General features: G+C 29.9%; 1 protein-coding gene across 5 annotated transcripts in view; it reads left to right on the plus strand.

The window, feature by feature from the left end:
- The first annotated feature begins 268 nt into the window (after positions 1–268).
- LOC142323248 (mucolipin-3-like) overlaps positions 269–21,142 on the plus strand; it is a 97,335-nt gene continuing 76,461 nt past the window's right edge. For 2 of the 5 annotated variants that reach the window (XM_075362634.1, XM_075362633.1), the window contains exons 1-3: positions 270–550; positions 4,478–4,695; positions 15,025–15,216. In XM_075362634.1, the coding sequence (XP_075218749.1) occupies positions 475–550; positions 4,478–4,695; positions 15,025–15,216 (486 nt within the window). In that variant the 5' untranslated portion in view covers positions 270–474. Of the gene's footprint in view, positions 551–757; positions 897–4,477; positions 4,696–15,024; positions 15,217–21,142 lie in introns of those variants that run through there. The other 3 variants (XM_075362635.1, XR_012756058.1, XM_075362636.1) reach the window with 3 other exon arrangements.

Consider the following 21,142-nt stretch of genomic DNA (forward strand, 5'->3'; position numbering starts at 1 on the left):
AAACTAAATCAAATAAAGGAAGCCTGTAAATGATAATGTGGCCACCGTCCAGTTTATAACAAACAACAAAATTACAGAAATTAAACTATGCAAATCAATTTCAATTCTATTAAGAAATTTCACACAAATAACATTAATTAATTAATAGATTTTTAAAAGTTGACCAACAATGTACATAAAATAGAGCAGAGCATATAAATCACCTCTCACGTCTTAAAACCAAATGACCGTTAAAATAATAATCAGTAGTGAACAAGCAGATTAGTGTCATGATTAAAGTTGTTTTCAAGGTTGATGACAACATGCAAAGTAAAAGGGCCTTACTTTTATTCGTTGTTCATCAAAAGTGACATCTACAACATATGTTTCTGCAGATTGATATGAGCGTGTGCACTTGTTACTTGACAGTCATATGGTTTATGGTGTTCAAGTATTGCTATTAGGATTGGTTAAATGTAAAGACATTTATAAAAAATGGGTTTAAGTTACGGCCAGAACAATTCTGATTATATGAATAGTGGTGAAAGATTGGACTGGAATGATTCTGAAGGTAATTAATATATTTTCGTTAGTGTTAGGCAAGTTTTGTTGTATTTTAATAATGCTATTTTTCTTTTGTGTGTAAGCTTCATATGTTGTAGTTATAAAGGTTGTATGTTATATGAAATTTTTTTTTTGTTAAGAACAAGTAAAAGAACTGGTTTAAATAGTTTGTTGAGGAATCGTTTTATCCTCATAAAACAGTACGTCTTGCGTCCGAATTAGTGATTAACCTATTTTCATATGATCAATTTAAAAACCGTATCCGCTTGGAATTTTTCAGAAAGTATTGTAAGTCTCTGAAGTCGAATGATTAGTATGTCCATGGATTGATTGGTAAAAATGTTTAAGTTTATGTAAGTGTTGTGGATCCATGAATTGTGATCAATATATGTTTTTACTAAAGTTCTCTTTCCATGAGGTTATATTTATAATTTTGTGGTTACATGCGAGTTTTATGCCAATGCTTTAGATTTTAGTTAATATTAAGAGTTTGTGGTTGTTAGCATATTAGAAAATTACATGGAAATCTTCATTTTTGTGAGATTTTAGGAATTCTCAGGAGCTGGAACTACTTATTGTCCATATTTAGGAATTTGTAACCTGCCTAAGTGATGCCTTCAGCTTTCCATCAGAAAAAAGTACAACACAGCCCAATACATTTTGAAAAAGAAACTATTTAATTAAAATGTGCTATTACTTTGCTATTTTTCACAAAATTATCAAAATGCTAACAGAAGAAATCAAAGTTTTATAATCTGTTAATTAATAGAAATTAGTATGAATCCATAAATAATAATTCACCTTCCATAAAATGTTTTCAAATTTTTACTGTTTGTTGTAGCAGTATGTAACTTTTTTTAGCACGTCAGTGCCCTTTTTTTTATTGTCTGAAGTAATTGCCAGCTTGGTGATTTTTACATTAACCAAGTTACAGAAAGATCTTAATTAATTTATCTAACAGAGTTAGTGATTAATAAACGATGATGTTATTACACTATATTAATAGTTTTCCATACTTACATGTAATTAGTATCTGTGTAATTATTTGTAAAAGATTATGAATGACATATTTTAGAATGTCAGATTTAAATAAAATTGAGCAGTTATGCTACTGAGAAGTATCATCTCTGTGTGTAATATTATATTTTTTAGGTTTTTTATTCAAATTGTAATCATACTTTTACTTAATAGTTACTTTTACTTCATTTTCTTTTATAACTTAACAAAATTCCTTCCAGTAGATTTTAGTTTAAAATCTTGTAGTGATTTTAATTTATGTTCAGAAGAGAGGCTTCTGCATCTTGTTTAGTTTTTTTTTTAGACATATCACAATTTTTTTCTGATCCACCCATTTGAACAAGCGTCCACATTAGATAAACTCTATTGTAGTAAGCCAGTTCATTAAGAGTCATTAGATCCCTAACTTGACTTTCTTTTAATTTTAAAGCTGTTGACTGACAAAATGTAATTTTATCTTCATCTGGAGCTTCTCTCTAGTTGCCTGTGAGAATGAATCCGTAATACCTAGGTTTTTTGGTTTTATATTAAAATTGATCAGTTTGTTTAAGTTTTACTGCCAGCTGTTACGAGCAACATCTATATGTGTGTAGCACCCTGTCACAGCTTTGCCCGTGCTTTATGGTTATTTGTGTTTCCCTCTTAGTGGTCAATCTTTTTATTGTATGTTTTTTAGTCAAGTAACTGGAGGCAGGTACAGCCAGTCACACATACAGTAACAGTGGTCATGGCTGTGTTGGTGAGCTACAGCGCCGTACACTTTCACACTCCTTAAAAAATCAGAATTAAAAAACTCAGAAATAGTTTTTAAATATTTATCTGAAGAGTATTTGCAAGCCCAAATCTACTGAATACCTCGTTTACTGTAGTCAGGATTGGAAAAATTTACAATCATTGTTCAAAATATTGTTTACCTTTCTTCATCTCCTTTCAAGATCAAATTTCAAAAAATTAGAAATTGGTTTATTGACATGAAGATTACACTCACCAAAAATCAGGTTGATTTCTTCATTTGTTATCAAGAAATTAAAATAATAAGAAGGTTTCAAAAAAAATTCAAAAATCCATTTTAATCCATGAAACTCGGAATTTCAAAAAATTTAGAAATTGGTTTTTAGATATTCATAATAATTCAGTTCAAACACAGTGTATAATAATTATTATATACCGCAAAATGCTAACTACAAATTCATAAACATATATATAATTGTTATAGTTTTTTATAGATTAATAATAGTTTTATACACTGTCAGTATTATAAAAAGTAAGCGGTTATGAAAGAAGTGCAGTATAAAAAAAGTAAATTAAAAAGATTTTACTTGTTCTATTAAAATTGTATTAAACCCTACTTTGTAATTCTGAGCAATTACTTGATCACCAGCGATTTTTTTCATACTATAGTACAGTGGTTCCCAAACTTTTCCTAGTCACGGCGCCCTTTTTCAATTAAAATTTTTCCATGGCACCCTACCCTAAGTAAAAGTATGACTACTCTTAATTAAGAGATAAAAATAAATAAAACTCATTTATCTTCATTTTTTTTTACTTTATTAAATTAAATTAATAATTATAAATGTCTTCGTTCAATTGATTATGAAGCTTTTACATTATTTCACAACGCCCCTATGAAAAGGTCGCAGTTCTCTGGGGCGCCGTAGCGCAGAGTTTGGTAATCACTGCCATAGTAGGTAAGCTTAGAATCAGGAAAACACAAGATCTAAATGTCGGAAAGCAGGTTTGGATACCAGGTGTCCCATGCAAGGTCAAAATCTGTGTTGTGTTATAAGTACTGTAGTCAGTTAGCAATCAGTTTTGAAAGTTATGGTGACCTGTACTGATGCTAATCCATTTCATGGAGAGAGAGGTTAGAGTTATGGTTAAGGGTAGAGTTTTTTTGGAGAAAGAAATGAATCGTAAATTAACCTCAGTAGTTGTCAGAGTCAGAAGATGACTGATGGTGTTCTTTTTAAGTTGATTATCTGTTGTACACATAATAGCACAGAACATGTGGTGTAGTTTCTCCTCTTTCTTTTTTTTTTTGTTTAACCTCCAGAGCTACCTTAAGGTATTACTTCAGAGGATGAATGAAGATGATATGTATGAATTTAAATGAAGTGTAGTCTTGTACAATCTAAGGTCGACCATTCCCTAGATGTGTGATTAATTGAAACCCAACCACCAAAGAACACCAGTATCCACAATCTTGTATTCAAATCCATATAAGAGTAACTGCCTTCACTAGGATTTGAATCGTAGAACTCACGACTTTGAAATCAGCTGATTTGTGATGATGAGTTCACCAACCAACCTGATGGGTTAATCTAGTGTAGATAGGATAGTTTCTCTCTGAGAAATATATAATATATATATATAGCAGCTGTATCTTCATTTGAAGATAAATTTAGCCAAGTGTTCTATAAGATGGTGTTGAATATTGCCATACCTTGGTAATTTATCTCTAACCTCTCTCCACAAAAGACTAATCTTAACCCTAACCTCTCTCCATGAAACAGATTAACAACTAAACAAGTCTCGATAACACACAGAACTGATAAATAATTGAATAGAGTACTGATAATGTGGCATGGACTTTGACCTTGCATAGGTCACCACTGTTCAAACCTGCTTTCTGACATTTAGATATTTCTTGTTTTTTCCTTTCTTAATATAATAGTTATCTACTACTATACTGAAGTATGAATAAAATTGAAGTTTGTCAAATAATTGCTCAGAATTACCTTCTGTTCCACATTATTTTTTATTATAGTTCTTAATATATAGTGAGATATAGTAATCCCCTTCCATAATTTATTGATTATTTTGTTAGAATAAGAATTATTGTCCCAATATATCAAAAATTATTGTTTTGTACATTTATCTAAGTATATAGCAAATCCATTTTTTACAACTGTTGTAGAGAATCAAGAAACACAGGCTCTTGTGATGAATCATCCAGACATTCATTCAACACCTATGGAACATGCTTGTGAAGAATATAAATTAAACCATGAAAAAATAATGAGGAGGAAATTAAAATTTTTCTTCATGAATCCCATTGAAAAGTGGCAGGCAAAACGAAGATTTCCATATAAATTTCTAGTACAAGTTTTTAAGATAGTTCTTGTTACCATGCAGGTATGCATATCATGTTACTTTTCCTTAGTTTCTAAAGCTTGTGTTATATGGAATCATTTGTTTTGTTATTTTTATGTATTCCACTTATTTTTAAGAGCTTTTAGAATAAAAAGAAGTACTTATTTAGAGATTTATGAAGAATTTACCTGCAAGTATGAAGGTATGAATAAAATTGTTGGCTGTTTTCACTTAAAAACGGCCACCAATGTGAGTGAACACATAGTTTTGAATTTTTCCAAGCCTCAATCATTTTTAAGGTAAGGTTATGCTATACTTAAAATTGTTTACTTATTAATTTTTATTTATACTCTCATTCAAGTAAGATAGCTGCTTATATGCACATTTGTGAACTAATCACTATCGGGAACAACAAAGTATAAGTCTGACTATATAGAAACAGTTATTATTATTTGAACTTGAGAATGTTGTTTTTTTTTTGCAATTATTTTTTAACTAAAGACTGAACAAAACAATAGGAGGAGCATTAACTCATAGACATAAAATGGAAGGGTTTCTATATTGCATTAGCGATGCTGGTTACCAAAGTAGAGTCTGTGAGGACTTCAGTTTGCATGAAACGATAATGTGTAAAACTGTTTATCATATTGTAAACAAAATTACAGTGAAATTAACACTGGATAAAGTTTCCATTAACAGAGACTGAAATGAATGAAGCATAAAGAAACTGGTAAGCTTATAAATAAATTCCATTTGTTATAAGGACTGTTGATTGTACACTTGTGAAAATCAAAAAACCATATAGTAAATTCACCAATGTATATATATATATATATAAATAAATAAATATATCATAAAGATATGCTTCTGTTAATGTTCAAGCTGCTGAAAAATTTATGAAATGTTAAATGGCTAGAGTTTACAGGACAGCAGTAGGATTTGGAGACAAAGTGTGGTAAAAACTACAGTTCTATGGATTATTTTGTTTACTTGATGGTAGTGGATACACTATATCCCCAAGGCTAATTATGCCATTTAAACAAACCAGCAGAGGGAAAATTGGTTCTCTCCTGTGAATAAACATTCACAGGAGAGAACCATCATAGTAAGAGTATCTGAGTAACCTGAAATGTGATTTCTAATCCTAACTGATGTTAGGGTGTCGACTGGTAAGGTTTCTAATTAATTGCATATTGTGTAATTATATTGTGCAGTCCTGCATAATATGAAATATTTGAATGAATAATTTGAAATTGAGGAGGAATTGTGTGATTATGACAGTCTGCATATTCCACAAAATGAAATAGCTGAAGAAGATGATAACATGGACAACTGGTGAAAGAAAACATTAGATATCTTAAGAGTTCTAAATTAGGATATTGAGTTTCCCTTAAAGAAAAAAAAAACAATTTTTGAGTAATAAAAATTGCGATTCAAAAATAAATTAAACCTAAAATTAATTAAATAAAGATGAAGAAAATATACAATTATACAAATTATATGAAAGTGCAATTATTTTTAAATGTATTTTGATCTCTGCAATGAAGTCTAACAGCCAAGTATGAAATTTTAGGAGTATAGTGTTCAGAACAAGGACTCCATTTTGCACATTCTCACACATTTAGCCTTTTCCATTACCAGTGTTAGGAGGTTGGATTTTTAACAAAAAACTAACATCTTTATTAACATGTTAAAACCAGTGTCCGTGGCCTGCTAAAATCCATAGTATATAAGTACAAATTAATGAATTGTTCAACAAATAATACTAGTCAACAAAAAAAGATTTGTTTGTGTATATGGAATCTTACATGGTGTTGTTAATTAATTTTGGAGTGCTGAATTCAAAACTGTTATAAGAAATTGTGTAATACGTCACATTTTTTTAGGTACATACAATTTATTTACCAATAAATTATCAATAACTTGCTAACAATTACCAATAAATAGTCACTGTGAAATCAATATTTAAAAAAAAATGTTTATTTATGTGTATCATTTAAAATTTGTTTAAATCAACTAAATTTTTATTTATTTAAACACAAATAAATTGAAATACATTAATACAATTTTAAAACAACAGTTTCTAAAATTTTAAATCATTGGAAATGTCTTACCTTTAATTTTTAAAATATGTTGACAAACATTTTACTTGCCAGTGTTTGATCAGTTTCTTTAAACAAAAACAAACAATAGTCACCCATTACTCCAGGTTCCCATCTTCCTTGGTGTCTATGCTCCATGGTCAGAATATCGTCATTGAAACGGTCTCCTTGCTCATAGCTGACAGAGCCAAAATTTTCAGATAAAAGTCTAGGTGGAAGTGTAGGAAATGAATTTTTAATGACATTCTACATCCTAAACATTTGTAAGTTTCTAATATCTTATTAGCTAAAAAAATATAGTTTTCATATATTCTGTTGCCTAAAAAACCACCAACAATGTGTTTGAAGGACTTCCGTGCAGCTAGTTCACATTTGCTAAGTTTATCATAAAAAGTTGAGTCCTTAAGCAGTGTTTTGATTTGCAGACCAATAAATATACCCTCTTTCAGCTTACCAGTACTCAGTTGAGGAAAACTTATTTTTAAATGATTAAATCCTGGTCCATATTTGTCTAGTGCCTTTACAAAAACTTTCACTAGCCTCAGTTTTATGTGAAGGGGTGGCAGTATGATTTTAGCACTCTCAGTTGATACTTAACAATTTTTTCACCAGCCACAAAGTTCTGCCACATTGACCAACCAGTTCTTTACTTGGTAATGACTTTTTGTATCACAACTACCCCAAAGACAAAGAAACAATATTTTGTAAGCCCACCTTGTAAACCAAGCGGTAACGCAAAAACTTTCACATCATTGCAAACTTGCCACATATGCTGTTTGTATTTTATTGTTTCTAATACTGATGCCGTAGCTTCATATGTTTCTTTCATGACGATTGCATGAGCTAATGGAATGGATGGTTCTTTGTTACCATTATGCAATAAAACTGCTTTCATGCTAACTTGAGAAGAGACAATAAAAAGACACCATTCTTCAGAAATATGCTGAACTCCAAGCTCTTTCATCAGGCCATTGACATCAGTACAAATGCACAATGAATTTTTCATAATAAAATAAATTGAAAGAGTTTTATTTCATGTTCTAAACGTAGTAACTTTTGTTTTTTCCGCTAAAAGATTCCACTGTTGCAATCTAGACCTTAGAAGTTCAACTTGCTGCTTTTATAACTTTAATCGTGAACTAAATCGTTAAGTTCATGCGAATTAAATGAGGAGATTTCTCATCAGGTGCAGGAAGAAATTCTTCAATATCCACAAGAATCATCATCTGCTTCATTTTCATATTGTTCTTTTAGCAATGTCAGATAAGGTGGTGGTACAGCTACAGATAACTCTTCTTCATGTGATACCAGCTTTAGAGCTGAGGATACATCTGCATATTTTATGAACTTTCTATTTTTGAATGAAAATTCAAATATACTTATTCAAAAGTAGCAGTTTGTGAATTGGTCCTTAGGTTTGTGCCCAATGGTCGATAGAGCAAATGGCATACCTCATCATTTCCCCTTCAACCATTCAGTTAGAGTTACTGAGCACGTTATGCAAATAACATGAGGTGCCCAGATTTTATATTGACCCCCAAGTGCACAATTAAAATAAAATTTATAAGTTTTTATCAATTCAGAAATAACCTTTCTTTAAGATTTGGACATAAATTTATTTCAGACATAACAAAAATTGTCTGGATGATTTGAACATCCATGAACCTTTGCAGAAGCCATGTTGTAGCAAATAAAAATGAGAAAAATCACTTTTGTTTATAAAGAATTGATGAAAATATAACAAAACACTAATAACTGTAACTGTCAAACACATCACAAGTGAAGCTAGACTGAATAAGATTTTAAGCTCTGTAGTAGGCAACAGATGTTTGTATTATGTCATCATACAGAGATATATACCTGTCTACTTCTCATAATAGTGTTTGGGATATTCCATTTTAATTCAACAAATTTTCAAAAATTTTATTGCAATACTCGTTTTGGTTTTGATTATATTTTATATATGATAACTACCCACCTTGTAGTAGCCCAAAAAATTTTTTTTATATTTTTAAAAGAATTTTTTTGATTAATAGACCATTTTCTAACTTGCCAACAGGTAAAACCAACCATTTTCATCACTTTTTCAATGAGCTGTAGCATTCTTATTTTACATCATGCAGAGGGTCAAAAAGGACTTTTTGGAAAGAAAATGGAATTTTATCTTAGTGTACTCAAAATTCATTTTGTTACACAATCAAATCTTGTAATGTGTACCGAAGTTATGTTTACAAATTGTTGTTTACAAATTACGTTTACAAATTTTGAGCCCAAAATAAATAATGAAGGGCTTAAGGTAACAGGCCTCTTTTTTATCTTTTAACTCTTAGGGAGTAGCAGTACGTATAAAAAAAATTGGACTGTTACCAAGTGTCCATTAAAAAAAATTGCTGCCAAAGTGTAAGATTTTAAAGTGTCTCGTTTTTGGGGCCCAAACACCACATGTGGAAAAAATCTGAAATGTTTACAGCAGTAAGTACTTTTTATGTACTTGAAAACCATATAAAATTTATTTTGTTACTCAAAGGGGTTGACGAGTAATGAGCCATAAAAGCCGCTAAAAACAAAGTTCCTTCTAACTGTCAATAATGTATGGAAAAAATTCACAGCATGTATTTTCTCAGATAATAATGTAGGTCTACTATACAAAATATTTTGATATGTCTATAATGAGATAGCTTATATTCTAGATAGTTTGTTACTTAAAGTATGACTCATACACACAAACTCACGTTTAAACACAAAAGTGAAAAGACATGCATGGACATGAATGTTTGCAAAATCCTGAATGTAAAAATTTTAGAAGACTCAGTTACATATTACTTTGTCAAAACAATGTGATATGTTGTATAGTTGCTGGTGTTAATACTGCGGTTAGGTAATACACACTTGTTTATAAAGTAATTTTATTAGCAGTGAATTTCTCTTTTATGCGATATATTTTATTTTTAATTTTATTACGTAGAGAAATTTTTATTTCAGCTGTAGAGAAACTGGGATATGAGAAAGTGAGGTGCAATTGCAGTTTTATAATTTATACTAACTGTATTGTTGTTGTAAGAATTTTTGCATTTTATAAAAATAGATTATGGAGTGTTCAGTTGGCATTCATACTGAAACAGTACGTCACAAATTGACTTACAATAGATCTTCAGTATTGCACGATATTTTAGAGTTTACTGAACAGCAAATAACATTAATATCTTTGAGAAGTGGATGTACTGAAACAAAAAATATCTGTACTTTTCATAAAACCAACTATTTAGATAAATATTTTCATATTAATGGGAAGAGTTGCTCTGACCCATTTAGCTGTCATACTAAACCGGTAACAAAATCTCTTCGAGAAATATCTTTGACACTTTCAACAAGCAATCCAAATTTAAAATTATTTCCAGGCAGAACACCGAGTACAAAATGCTTAAACAAAATACAAAAACCTCAGGATGATACAGAAAGCGAACCAGAATGTCAAGATATATTTGAGTCTCAATGTATTATAGTCAATTCGGTGAATAAAGCTTGTTCAGCACTTGGCATTTCCTCCATTAAGGTTCAGAAATTATTGAATAGCGCAAAGGAACCAATTTTAAAAAATAAAGTTACAAAAATAGCCCAGTCAGTTACAAGTAAATTAAACGATTCCTTTGATTTAAATATTTCTACAGAAGAAACCAGTTTAGTACCACAAAATTATGCTGATTTAGGTAGGAAATATGTTAATAAATTAATATGTTAATAAACATTAATATGTTAATAAATTATGTTATAATAATTAATCATTAAAGGATAAGATGAAAACAGTTACATCAACCCAGAAAATAATTAATATTTTAAGTTTATTACCAAGCAACTGTGCATTCAAAATGAGTTTAATGTTACTCAGTATTTAGCCCGTCAATCCAAACAATTAATTAAAACAAGTGGAATTTTGTCACAAATCGGCAAAAAGAAACCCAGTCACGTAATTGTTGAAAATGTTATTAAATGTGTCCAAGATTTTACCGGAATGATGCCAGGCAAGAAGGATTGTGTCTCTGAAAGACAAGCTGATGGGAAGAAAATTAATATTCAAAAAAGGCTTATCTTATGTAATTTAAAAGAATTGTACACAGCCTTCAAAGAAAAACATAATTTAAAAATTGGTTTTTCAAAATTTTCTGATTTAAGACCTAAATTTTGTGTTCTGGCTGGTGGGTCAGGTAGTCACTCTGTGTGTGTGTCACCCACCAAAATTAAAACTCATATTATCTGCTCTAAATATTAAATTTAATTATAAAATTCTCCTTTCAACCATAGTAAGTGATATTGAAAATGAAACTTGCATGTTGTCACAGTGTGAAAAATGTCCAGGCACTAATGAAGTGCTCAGATTAGTGCAAGAGAGCTGGGATGATTTTGATTTTGAAATTATCTTTAAACAGTGGGTTTCTGTTGATCGTTGTGAACTACTTAAATTCTTCCATTTCAAGAGTACTTAGATAAACTTACTGAAAATTTAAATAATCTAAAAAGACTCATTTTATTGCAAAGAAACGAGCTAATTTCCTCAACATTAAAAAGGAATACTTGTTGGAGGTTGAATGTATTGTAACGGGAGACTTCTCTCAAAATTTTCCTTTTATGATACAGGATGAAGTCCAGTCATATTACTGGTCAAAAACTTATGCCACAGTACATCCATTTCTCATATATTTTAAAAAAGAAAGAAAGTTACGAACCCAAAGCTACTGCGTGATTAGTACTTGAAGCACAATAGTACGAGGATTATTTTTATTCAAGGTCCAATCGGTCACGAAATTAAAACTACAGTGAAAATAAAAAATTTTTTATTTGTAACAAGTACTTACATAGTTACGCTATTTCTCTACATAGTTGCCACTACGATTTAGACATTTGTCAGCGTGGTACCAACTTTCCAATACCCTCATCATAGAACGAAGCCGCCTGTGTTTTCAGCCATGTTTCTACGCTGGTCTGCAGCTTGATATCTGTGCCAAAATGTTGTCCTTCTAGCCAGCGTCTCATGTGAACAAAGAGGTGAAAATCGAATGGAGCCAAGTCCAGACTGTATGGTGGGTGATCAAACACTTCCCAATGAAAACACTGCAGGAGCTTCTTTGTTACAGCTGCAGTTGCGGCCGAGCATTGTCATGGAGAAAGACAGTGCCTGATGACAACATTCCTCTCCACTTATTCTAAATTGCCCTTCGTAGACTGTGTTCAGAACTAAACGAAGTGACATGGTGTGATTAAAGGCCATACTAGAGATGCTGCGCAACACACATGCGCAAAGGTTCATCCAATCTTTGCACAGGTTTTTATTTTGTGACTGATCGGACTTTGAAAAAAAATAACCCTCGTACATCTTTCTCTGCTTCCAAAAGCAAGTTATAAATAAAGTAAAAACACTGTTGCCGCAACTTAAACAATTTTTTTATTTTTCTGATGGCTCCTCAGCCCAATATAAAAACAAAAAAAAATTCATAAATTTGTGCTACCAACAAGAAGATTTTGAAATCACAGCTGAATGGCATTTTTTTGTCTCATACCGTGGAAAAGGACCATGTGATGGTATTGGTGGAACTGTAAAAAGGACTGTGATTAAAGCAATCCTTCAAAGCACAGTCAACAATCAAATTGTTACATCTTCTGAAATGTACAATTATTGCAAAGACAATATTAAAAATATACCATTTATTTTCTACTCTAAAAAAGATGTTCAAGAGACTGAAGAATATCTCAGTTCTTGTTATCAGGTAATTACAACAGTCCCAGAAACAAGAACCTTTCACAGTTATGTTTCAACAAGTCAGAAATGTATTCTGAAAGTCCGGGCAACCTCTGAATCAGAAAAATTTACGTTAGTATCAGTACACAAGAACATTAGTGTTTCTCATTGCTTTATAGGTTTACCAAAGCCAAAATGTAAAAAATAATGTCACGTATGCAATGGCAAGTGGTGGTTAGCGAAGTCATTGAAGTCAAAATATATGAAAATGAAGAGGAATATCAAATGCACTTTTTCCATTCGCAAGATCCTGGTACTTCATTCAAGAAATCATTGAGGGACAATCATACACGGGTTCAACTGGAAAATATTTAAAGATTCTCACGCCTTTAGAGCTTTTTCTATCAACTACTGGTAGAGGACAACATTATATCAAAGATGAATGAGGACTTGTCAGTTCTACTCAATAAAAAATGGCAGGAGCACTAAGTTATGTTAGGTTTATTATCAAAAGTACAAGATTATTACAAAAAGTACAAGATTTATTCATAATTTCCATTAGCAGGAGTAAAATAAGGTTAAAGTGAATTGAACAACTTGTTAATGTATTTGAATTGTTTATCATTTTGTAATTATTATTTATCATTCTGTAATTGACTATTTACTTTTTTTTAATTGATTATTTATTCATTCTAATGAGTTTAGTTGTAATTTTTATAATCTGGAAAAATACATAAATCAGTTTTTTTGGATATCTTATGATTAGAAGGAACAGTGTTTTTAACGGTTTTGTTGGCTTCATTACTCATCAATCCCTTTGAGTAACAAAGTAAATTTTATATGGTTTTCAAGTATATAAAAAGTACTTACTGCTGTAAACATCTCAGACTTTTGCCACCTGTCCCACATGTGGATTTGGTCCCCAAATATGAGACACTTTCAAAATCTTACACTTTGGCAGCAATTTTTTGTAATAGACACTTGGTAACAGTCCAGTTTTTTTTTTGTAAGTACTGCTAGTCCCTAAGAGTTAAAAGGTGAAAACAGGCCTATTACCTTTTAAGTCCTTGATTATTTATTTTTGGCCCAAAATCTGAAAAAAAAAAACAACAATTTGTAAACATAACTTCAGTAAACATTACAAGATTTGGTTATGTAACAAAATGAATTCTGAGTACACTAAGATGAAGTTCCATCTTTATTCTTTCCAAAAAGCCCTTTTTGACCCTCTGTACGATGTAAAATAAGAATGCTACAGCTCATGGAAAAAGTGATGAAAATGGCAGTTTTTATCTGTTTGTGAGTTAGAAAATGGTCCATTACTCAAGAAAAACATTTTTTTAAATATAAAAATATATTTTTTGGCCACTACAAGGTGAGTAGTTATATACCAAATATCATCAAAATCAAAGTGATGCACTGATCATTTGTTAAATTAAGATGGAATACCCGTTTGTATTATTTATTTATTTATTTATTTTCTCTTTATTAAGTATGTGTGCGTATTGTGTAAAAGTAAAAATACAGAAACTACTATTCTTAATTGTAACAGTAGTTGATGAGAATGAGTTTATTATAAAAACATTTTACAAATTTACAATTTACGTAAAACTTTTATGTGATAACACAATTTCAATAGCATATTTGTAATCGGCACCCAAATTACAGTCAGAAAAGTTGTTTAATATGTTAGATACAAATTTTGTGTTTAGTGAATTAAAGATAGTTACTATCCATTTAAATACAGTATAAATAGAAGTTGATCTCTGTTGATGTTCTCTAATGTATGTAGAATATTTTCTCATGAGAATCTACCAGTGTGGGAACAGAAGTAAAGACAGGGTTCTTCTGGTTTGTTAAAAATAAGCATGTATGATCAAATGATCAGAAGATAGATTGTTTTGGAATTTGAAATTAGACAAAAAAAATATAATCGCAGACAAGTTGTTGGATTGATTTTGATATTGCTTGTAAATATACAGATTCTTTTAAAAAATACAGATTGTTAGAAAATTACTTTAGGAAAAACCCTCATGTGAAATATGACAAAATTGCAGATGAAAAAAATCCCTACAGAAATGTTACACTTTAGATGACTTTGAAGGTTTAATGATGCAAATGCAAACACGTAAAATTGTCAAATTATGACGATTATTTTCATTAATAAAAATTATTGTTTTTAAAATTGTGAGTATGAGATTTATTAATTCCACAGAACTACTACTTCAACAAAAAGATCAACAAAGTTCTGTGAAGAAATTGAAATCCTTAGTTTTAACATTAAAAACTACTGTGGAAGAAAGAAGAAGAAGGGTGAAGAAGAGCAGAGGTTAAATGTTGAAAGTACTTTTCTTTTGTTGATGATTAACCGTTTGTAAAATTGTTTAATTGCAGACTTTGTTGTAATACTAGTAAATTAATAAAAATACATTTTTAAGATATCAGAATACATATAATTAAGGTTTGCTTGTTCTAATCAAAGTACTTTGACTTGAAGATGAGTAAATATTTTTTCCTACTGTTAGATATTTTTTTCAGCTTTGTTTATTTGCTCATAATCGTTACAAACATGTAACATATTCATGGGATAGTCGTATCACTTTCTCTCACTTGTTCTTGAAAGGATGGGATGCAACACGTGAAGTCAATTCATATCCACCGGCTCTCGGACCTTTAGCGTTTTACAATAAAGATTCATTTTACCAGACGCTAGATTATGCAATTATGGGTGTAAGTTAATATATTTTTTTTCTGTAGTAATATTTATTAATTAATTTTCTTTTTAATCTATCACTTGATTATTTCTTTTAAGTTAATTTAATTACTTATCCATATGAAATTATTATCATAAATAATTAGTTTATTTTAATTTTTTGTTACAATATTTATTATAATGGAATGTAAAACATTGGATCTCTTGTGAAAAGCAATGAATTAACAATTGTTATCGATGAACTCGATAAGTTGGCTATATATTAAGACATCCAAATTTAGTTATTCAGTAATGGAGGGATTGATGAGAGTAAAATGATAGAGAAAAATAAAGATTGGCACGTATACTACTGATAAATGATTATGTTGAGATTAAAAGATTAACATGGAGCAGAAAGGATTTAAATCGAATCAGTTTTAGTGACTACAATGACTCCAAGAAAAAGAGAATTCTTATAAAGTTATCACACAGTATGTTATTGGATTTAGTTATGTGCGCATTTATTTCTACTTTAGCCTCAGTTTAGGATCGTTAGTAATTTTTACTTAAGTATTTTTTATTATTTCTTTGTACTTTGTATTTTATAGAATTATTGTATTTGCTTTTGCATTTTTGGAAAAGAGTTTTTCCTGTTCTGATAGCCATTTTTTTGCATTCTATATTGTAACCTTATATTTACTTTTTCATTTTTTTAAAGCTGTTTTATAATTTCTTTTATTATCTTTGTATTATTTGAACCTAATTTACTTAAAAATTTATTCTTCAGTATTTTCATTATTTTTTGCAGTTCATTAGTTTTATGCTTGTAGATATGTATCAGACAGTATTATTCTATTGAATATTATTTCTTTGTGCACCGATTTTATTTTAATTGAACAAGATCAAAATAATAAAAAATTAAAATAATAAAAAACCCGTTTTTCATTGTAGTCAAAAAGTTTCTTTTCTTGTTATTTAGTATTATGTTTTATAAACAACTCTTAAATCGATTCTTTCTAAAAAGTGAATGATTTCTTCTTTATAAACAAATTGTATTATTAGGCCTGTAAGGTAATCACGACATATTTCAATTTGTGTAGTTGCATGCTATGTTTGATGATTGTTATGTATTCACTTAAGCAGTAATTACATTAATCATCATAAAATAATGAATGAATCATTAAAGTAAGAATAATTTTCTTGTCTTGAACCTAAATGTTCTAAATCTATTGATGTGAATAATTTTATTTAAATTATATGAAAACCATTAAAAAAAAAATTAGTCATCATACAGTACAGTCTCAAAAATCCAAATGAGCACCTCGTTAAAAAATATTGAGTTTTGCAATTTTTTGTACAATTCTTTTAAAAAAACCTGAAATATACAAAATGTTATTATTAATTTATTGGACATAATATTACTGTATTAGTACCATATTATTTCTACAGAATAAAAATGAAGCAAAAATTAAAAAATTTATATCCTAATCGGATCAAAAATACTGAATAATATATGGATACCTATATCTTAAATGATTCGATTGTAGTAGTCAAGGAGTACACAGTATCTACAGTAATCAATGAAATTGAAATAATCTGGATTTTAGAAAATAAATAAAAATTATGGAACAAAAATATGATCAATGAAGAAATTATTGACCAGGTTTTAGATAAGAATAACTATAATGATGATAGTGATGTACTATCAGAGAAAACAGTGCAAATTTATTCTTACCCTGTTCAGCATAAGATTACTGAAACTTGTATTTGTTGTAGGCTGTTAAAGGCTATTTTCCTCTGGATGATATTCTACATTTACATGATAAAGCACTTCCTTTAAAATTAGAAAAAGTATGCAAAAACACAGGTGATCTTTTGAAGACAAAGTAGTGTTAATAGTAGTGACTAGAATATTTTAAAAACCTATGCTATCATACGCTTAACGGATTTAATAAAGATTAGCTATGATAATACTGCTTTTCATATCAAAAAAATCTGAGTTGTTTGATGATATGAACGCATCTGTTATTTTACAAGTTCAGATTTTTATGATTATAAAAGTAGTTTTAATTCTAATTAAGTCAAAATGTATTTTAAAATGTTAAAAATAACTGATTCTGTGCATCAAAACCTTTAAAATAAAACAAATACGGTTATCAATTTGACCTCAATTGAGTTAAAACAGAGAACTGGTTGATGATCTAATTATTTCACAGAGTGCAGAACTAACTGAGGAAAGAGATTTATAAATTTTCTAATTACAAAAATAGTCTTGTGCAACAACAGATCTTAATAATAGTGCTTATGAGTGCATGAACCAAAGTTAAATTAAAGACCATTAAATGTGCACAGTTGAGTTGGAATTGATTAAGTTTGCAAAAGGTAAATAAAAGGTTAATATTTGATTGTAAATGAAAACTATCAAGCTATAATTGTGACAAATTTTTCATCTTAATATTTTGTTTTATATAATTTTAAGCAACCTTGTTTCCAATAAAAATAACTCAAAAAAACTTTTAAATATTTCTCTTGTATCTAATGAAAATCAAACTGTAATTATTTTTTTTTTAATTTAATTATTCAATTTTAAAAAATATTACAGTTGACAGATTGTGTCATTTAAATAAACATAATATCCTAATGATTGAGTGACATGATCTTAGAAAAGAAACATTTACTAAGGCTTTTCAGAAGTATAAAACAGACATCGATCTCCTTTGTACTAGGCTAGTCCCTTTTTTGTGCAAAAAATGGTTAAAGTTAAAGGTTTAGATCAAGGAAAAGAATAATTTATATATTTTGGAATCTTAAAGCATGCAACCATGGAAATTTCAATACAGGAAAGAAATTAAAAGCGATTGAAGTTATTGATATCACAATGCTTGAGTAAAAGGAAATTGAGTTGTAACTGAGATCGTTAACCTTTCAATTGAAGTCAAAATTAGAACACCGGTTTCAGAAATTGTTAAATGGGACTAGGTGTCAGACAGGGTTCAACTTGTTAGAACATGAGTTCTGTTCTATGTCTCATTTACATCAATGAATCGAGAATAATTTAATTTGAGGTAGTATCACTATTTATGATGACGGTACATCGATCATCATGTTTAGGTAAATTTACACATGCTTATTTAATATCTAATGCATAATTTAAATTTGTTTAGGAATATTTTGTTATTTATGAGGGCTAAATTAATATATAGTAACTCCTGAAGAGAGTAAAACATGGTAGAAATGAAAAATTGTACCAAAGATCATTAAGATGCTTCTAATTGATAATGTATTTTATTTAACTAATGAATTCATTTCCTCAGCTGCATTAGATTATTAAGGTTTTTATATTATTCAGAAATAATAGCAATTGCAACTGTACTATGTTTTATTTTTGGTTGGATTATTGCATATTGAATATTAGTTCTCTTCCAGTGATTATTTAAAATCATAAGGATTTGTTTTTGAAAAAAAATACATAATGAAGGTGCATACTGATATCAGTCTGCTACTATTAAAAGTTATTATTAGCATTAATCTCCAGTAACTATTCTAATAATTCATCAGTCCTTTACTTTTCTTCAGTTACCATATTGTGCTCGGTCATGTAAATTTTCATTTAATTTTTTCCTAACTTCATTTTTGTCTATTCTAGTTATGATTCCTCTATTGTAACATAAAAAATGTATCCATAAATCCTATATTGTAACAACAGTCTTTTTTAAAAAGGCCACTGATTTAAATATCATAAGATCAGTTGATTCATCCCTTGTTAAAATTTACTTGGGTCAACTCATTGTTATACATTTAATGTAAAACATGTTTAGGATTGATCCGCATTGCCATACCAGATCTGTATGGTAATTACTTGCAAAAACTTTGAACATTTTTACTGTTAGTAGGAATGGTAGTTTGGCTCAGTAAAAATTGAGTTTGCAAACTTACATTGTTATTGTGGATTTTAAAAATGACAAAAGATGTGTATAACTATTACTATTTGTTTTATACAGGGTCCGCCATATAAACCTGATGATTTTTGAGGGATAATAATTAAACTGTGTTTCGTACTATTAAAACATTTAATATATCAAATTAAAGATCAAATTTTGCAATTTATAGTGAATTACATAGATTTTTTATTTATTTGAATATTATGTCATCCAATTGTTTTCCATTACTCCTCACACACTCACTTAACCTCATTCTAAAATTTGACATTGCTTGCTCAATTATCACTTGTGGAATTGCTTCAATTTCTCGTTGAGTGACCTCCTTGAGTTCTGCAATTGACTGTGGTCGACTACTGAAGACTTTATGTTTGAGATATCCCCACAGAGAAAAATCACAAACAGCCAGATGAGGTGAACGCGATGACCAAGGAATGTCGCCAAATCGGGAAATCAAACGTCCAGGAAAGATTTCTCGCAGAACATCCATTGCGATTCTCGCCGTATAGGCGGTGGCTGGCACCCTCCTGTTGCAACCAAATTTCATGTCCTTGAAAGTCATTCAGTTTCGGTCGCAGAAATTCATTCAACATGTTTACGTATTGATGAGATGTTGCTGTTACTCTGCGATTTAACTCCTCAAAAAATATGAGCCAATTATGCTGAACTTTGAAACCGCACACCACACTGTAACATATTGACTGTGAAGTGGTTTTTCAAAAATTTGCCGTGGATTATGCAAAGCCCAATAACGGTAATTTTGTTTATTCACAAATTCTGACAGATGAAAATGTGCCTCATCACTTAAACACTTAAAAGAATAATGGCATCCTGGTGGACATTTTTGAGGATGACCTCGCAAGCTGCTTTGCGAGACACCCAATCATTTACATTAAGTTGCTGCACTAACATCATCTTATACGGATGGAATTTCAGGTCTGCATGAAGAATTCATCGTACACTTCAATTAGAAATGGCTAGCGCAGCAGCATGTCTCGATGCTGAACGTCGTGGAGACTGTGTAACAGCTAACCTTACAGCGTTAATGTTTTCAGACATTCTCACAGTCCGTTTTCGTCCTGTTGGTTTCATTTTTAAAGCAGACAATGTGTTCCTAAAATTCTTCACTCGCAGCAATATTGTATTCCTACTAGGAATAGACAGACGCGTGTCGATTTAGATTGAAATGTCTGCGAAATAAACACTCTGTTCCAATAACCGAGTCATTATTTTTAAAATAGGCTTCAATCACAAACACTCATTCACCCGATCACAACATACTGGCTACTGAAATAGCATGAATAGATCTGTCGATGTACAACACTCCCACCTTCTCATTGACAGTGGTGCCAACATAACAATTACTACAAAATCGTCAGATTTATATGCTGGATCCTGAATATCAAATTAATACTGAATCTTAATAATATAAGAAAATTTATTGAGTTTAGAAGAATAATTGATTTTCTGTTTATTTGCAAAGTGAATGATTAAACTTCATAATATTTTCCATTTTTATACACCCAAAAACTGAATATACTAAAGAAAAATCTGTACATGTAGATCCAATGTTCATACCCTCTTAGCAGCTGTTCCGTATGAAACTGTCTGCTTAGCATTATTTTATTAATATTTTGATCAAGGTATTATTTCTTCATTTCATTTCCTAGAAATTCTCTCCAACTCCTCATCAATTTTGTAGTTATTTAGAATCAGATACAATCCTTCCCCTTAATACACAAATAACTACAAATTTAGTATTTGGTCTTAGTATATTCTAAAAATAAGTGCAGTTCACAAACACAGTCATCATTTTGTAATGCTCATTCATTCCCTCATATTTTAGCAAATCACTCATGCCAAACACAATATTTTATGTTTGCATGTTGTTCTTTTCAGTTAAAATGTTAATCAGAGAGGTTGCTGATTTTGAAATACAGTCTGTTTTATATTCATCAAATGCAAGAAAAATGAAATTAATTACTGAATGTTTGAGGTGTGTGCTCATTATATTATGAGTTAACAG

The sequence above is a fragment of the Lycorma delicatula genome, chromosome 4, assembly GCF_047948215.1.
Source record: "Lycorma delicatula isolate Av1 chromosome 4, ASM4794821v1, whole genome shotgun sequence".
Classification (NCBI taxonomy): Eukaryota; Metazoa; Arthropoda; class Insecta; order Hemiptera; family Fulgoridae; genus Lycorma; species Lycorma delicatula.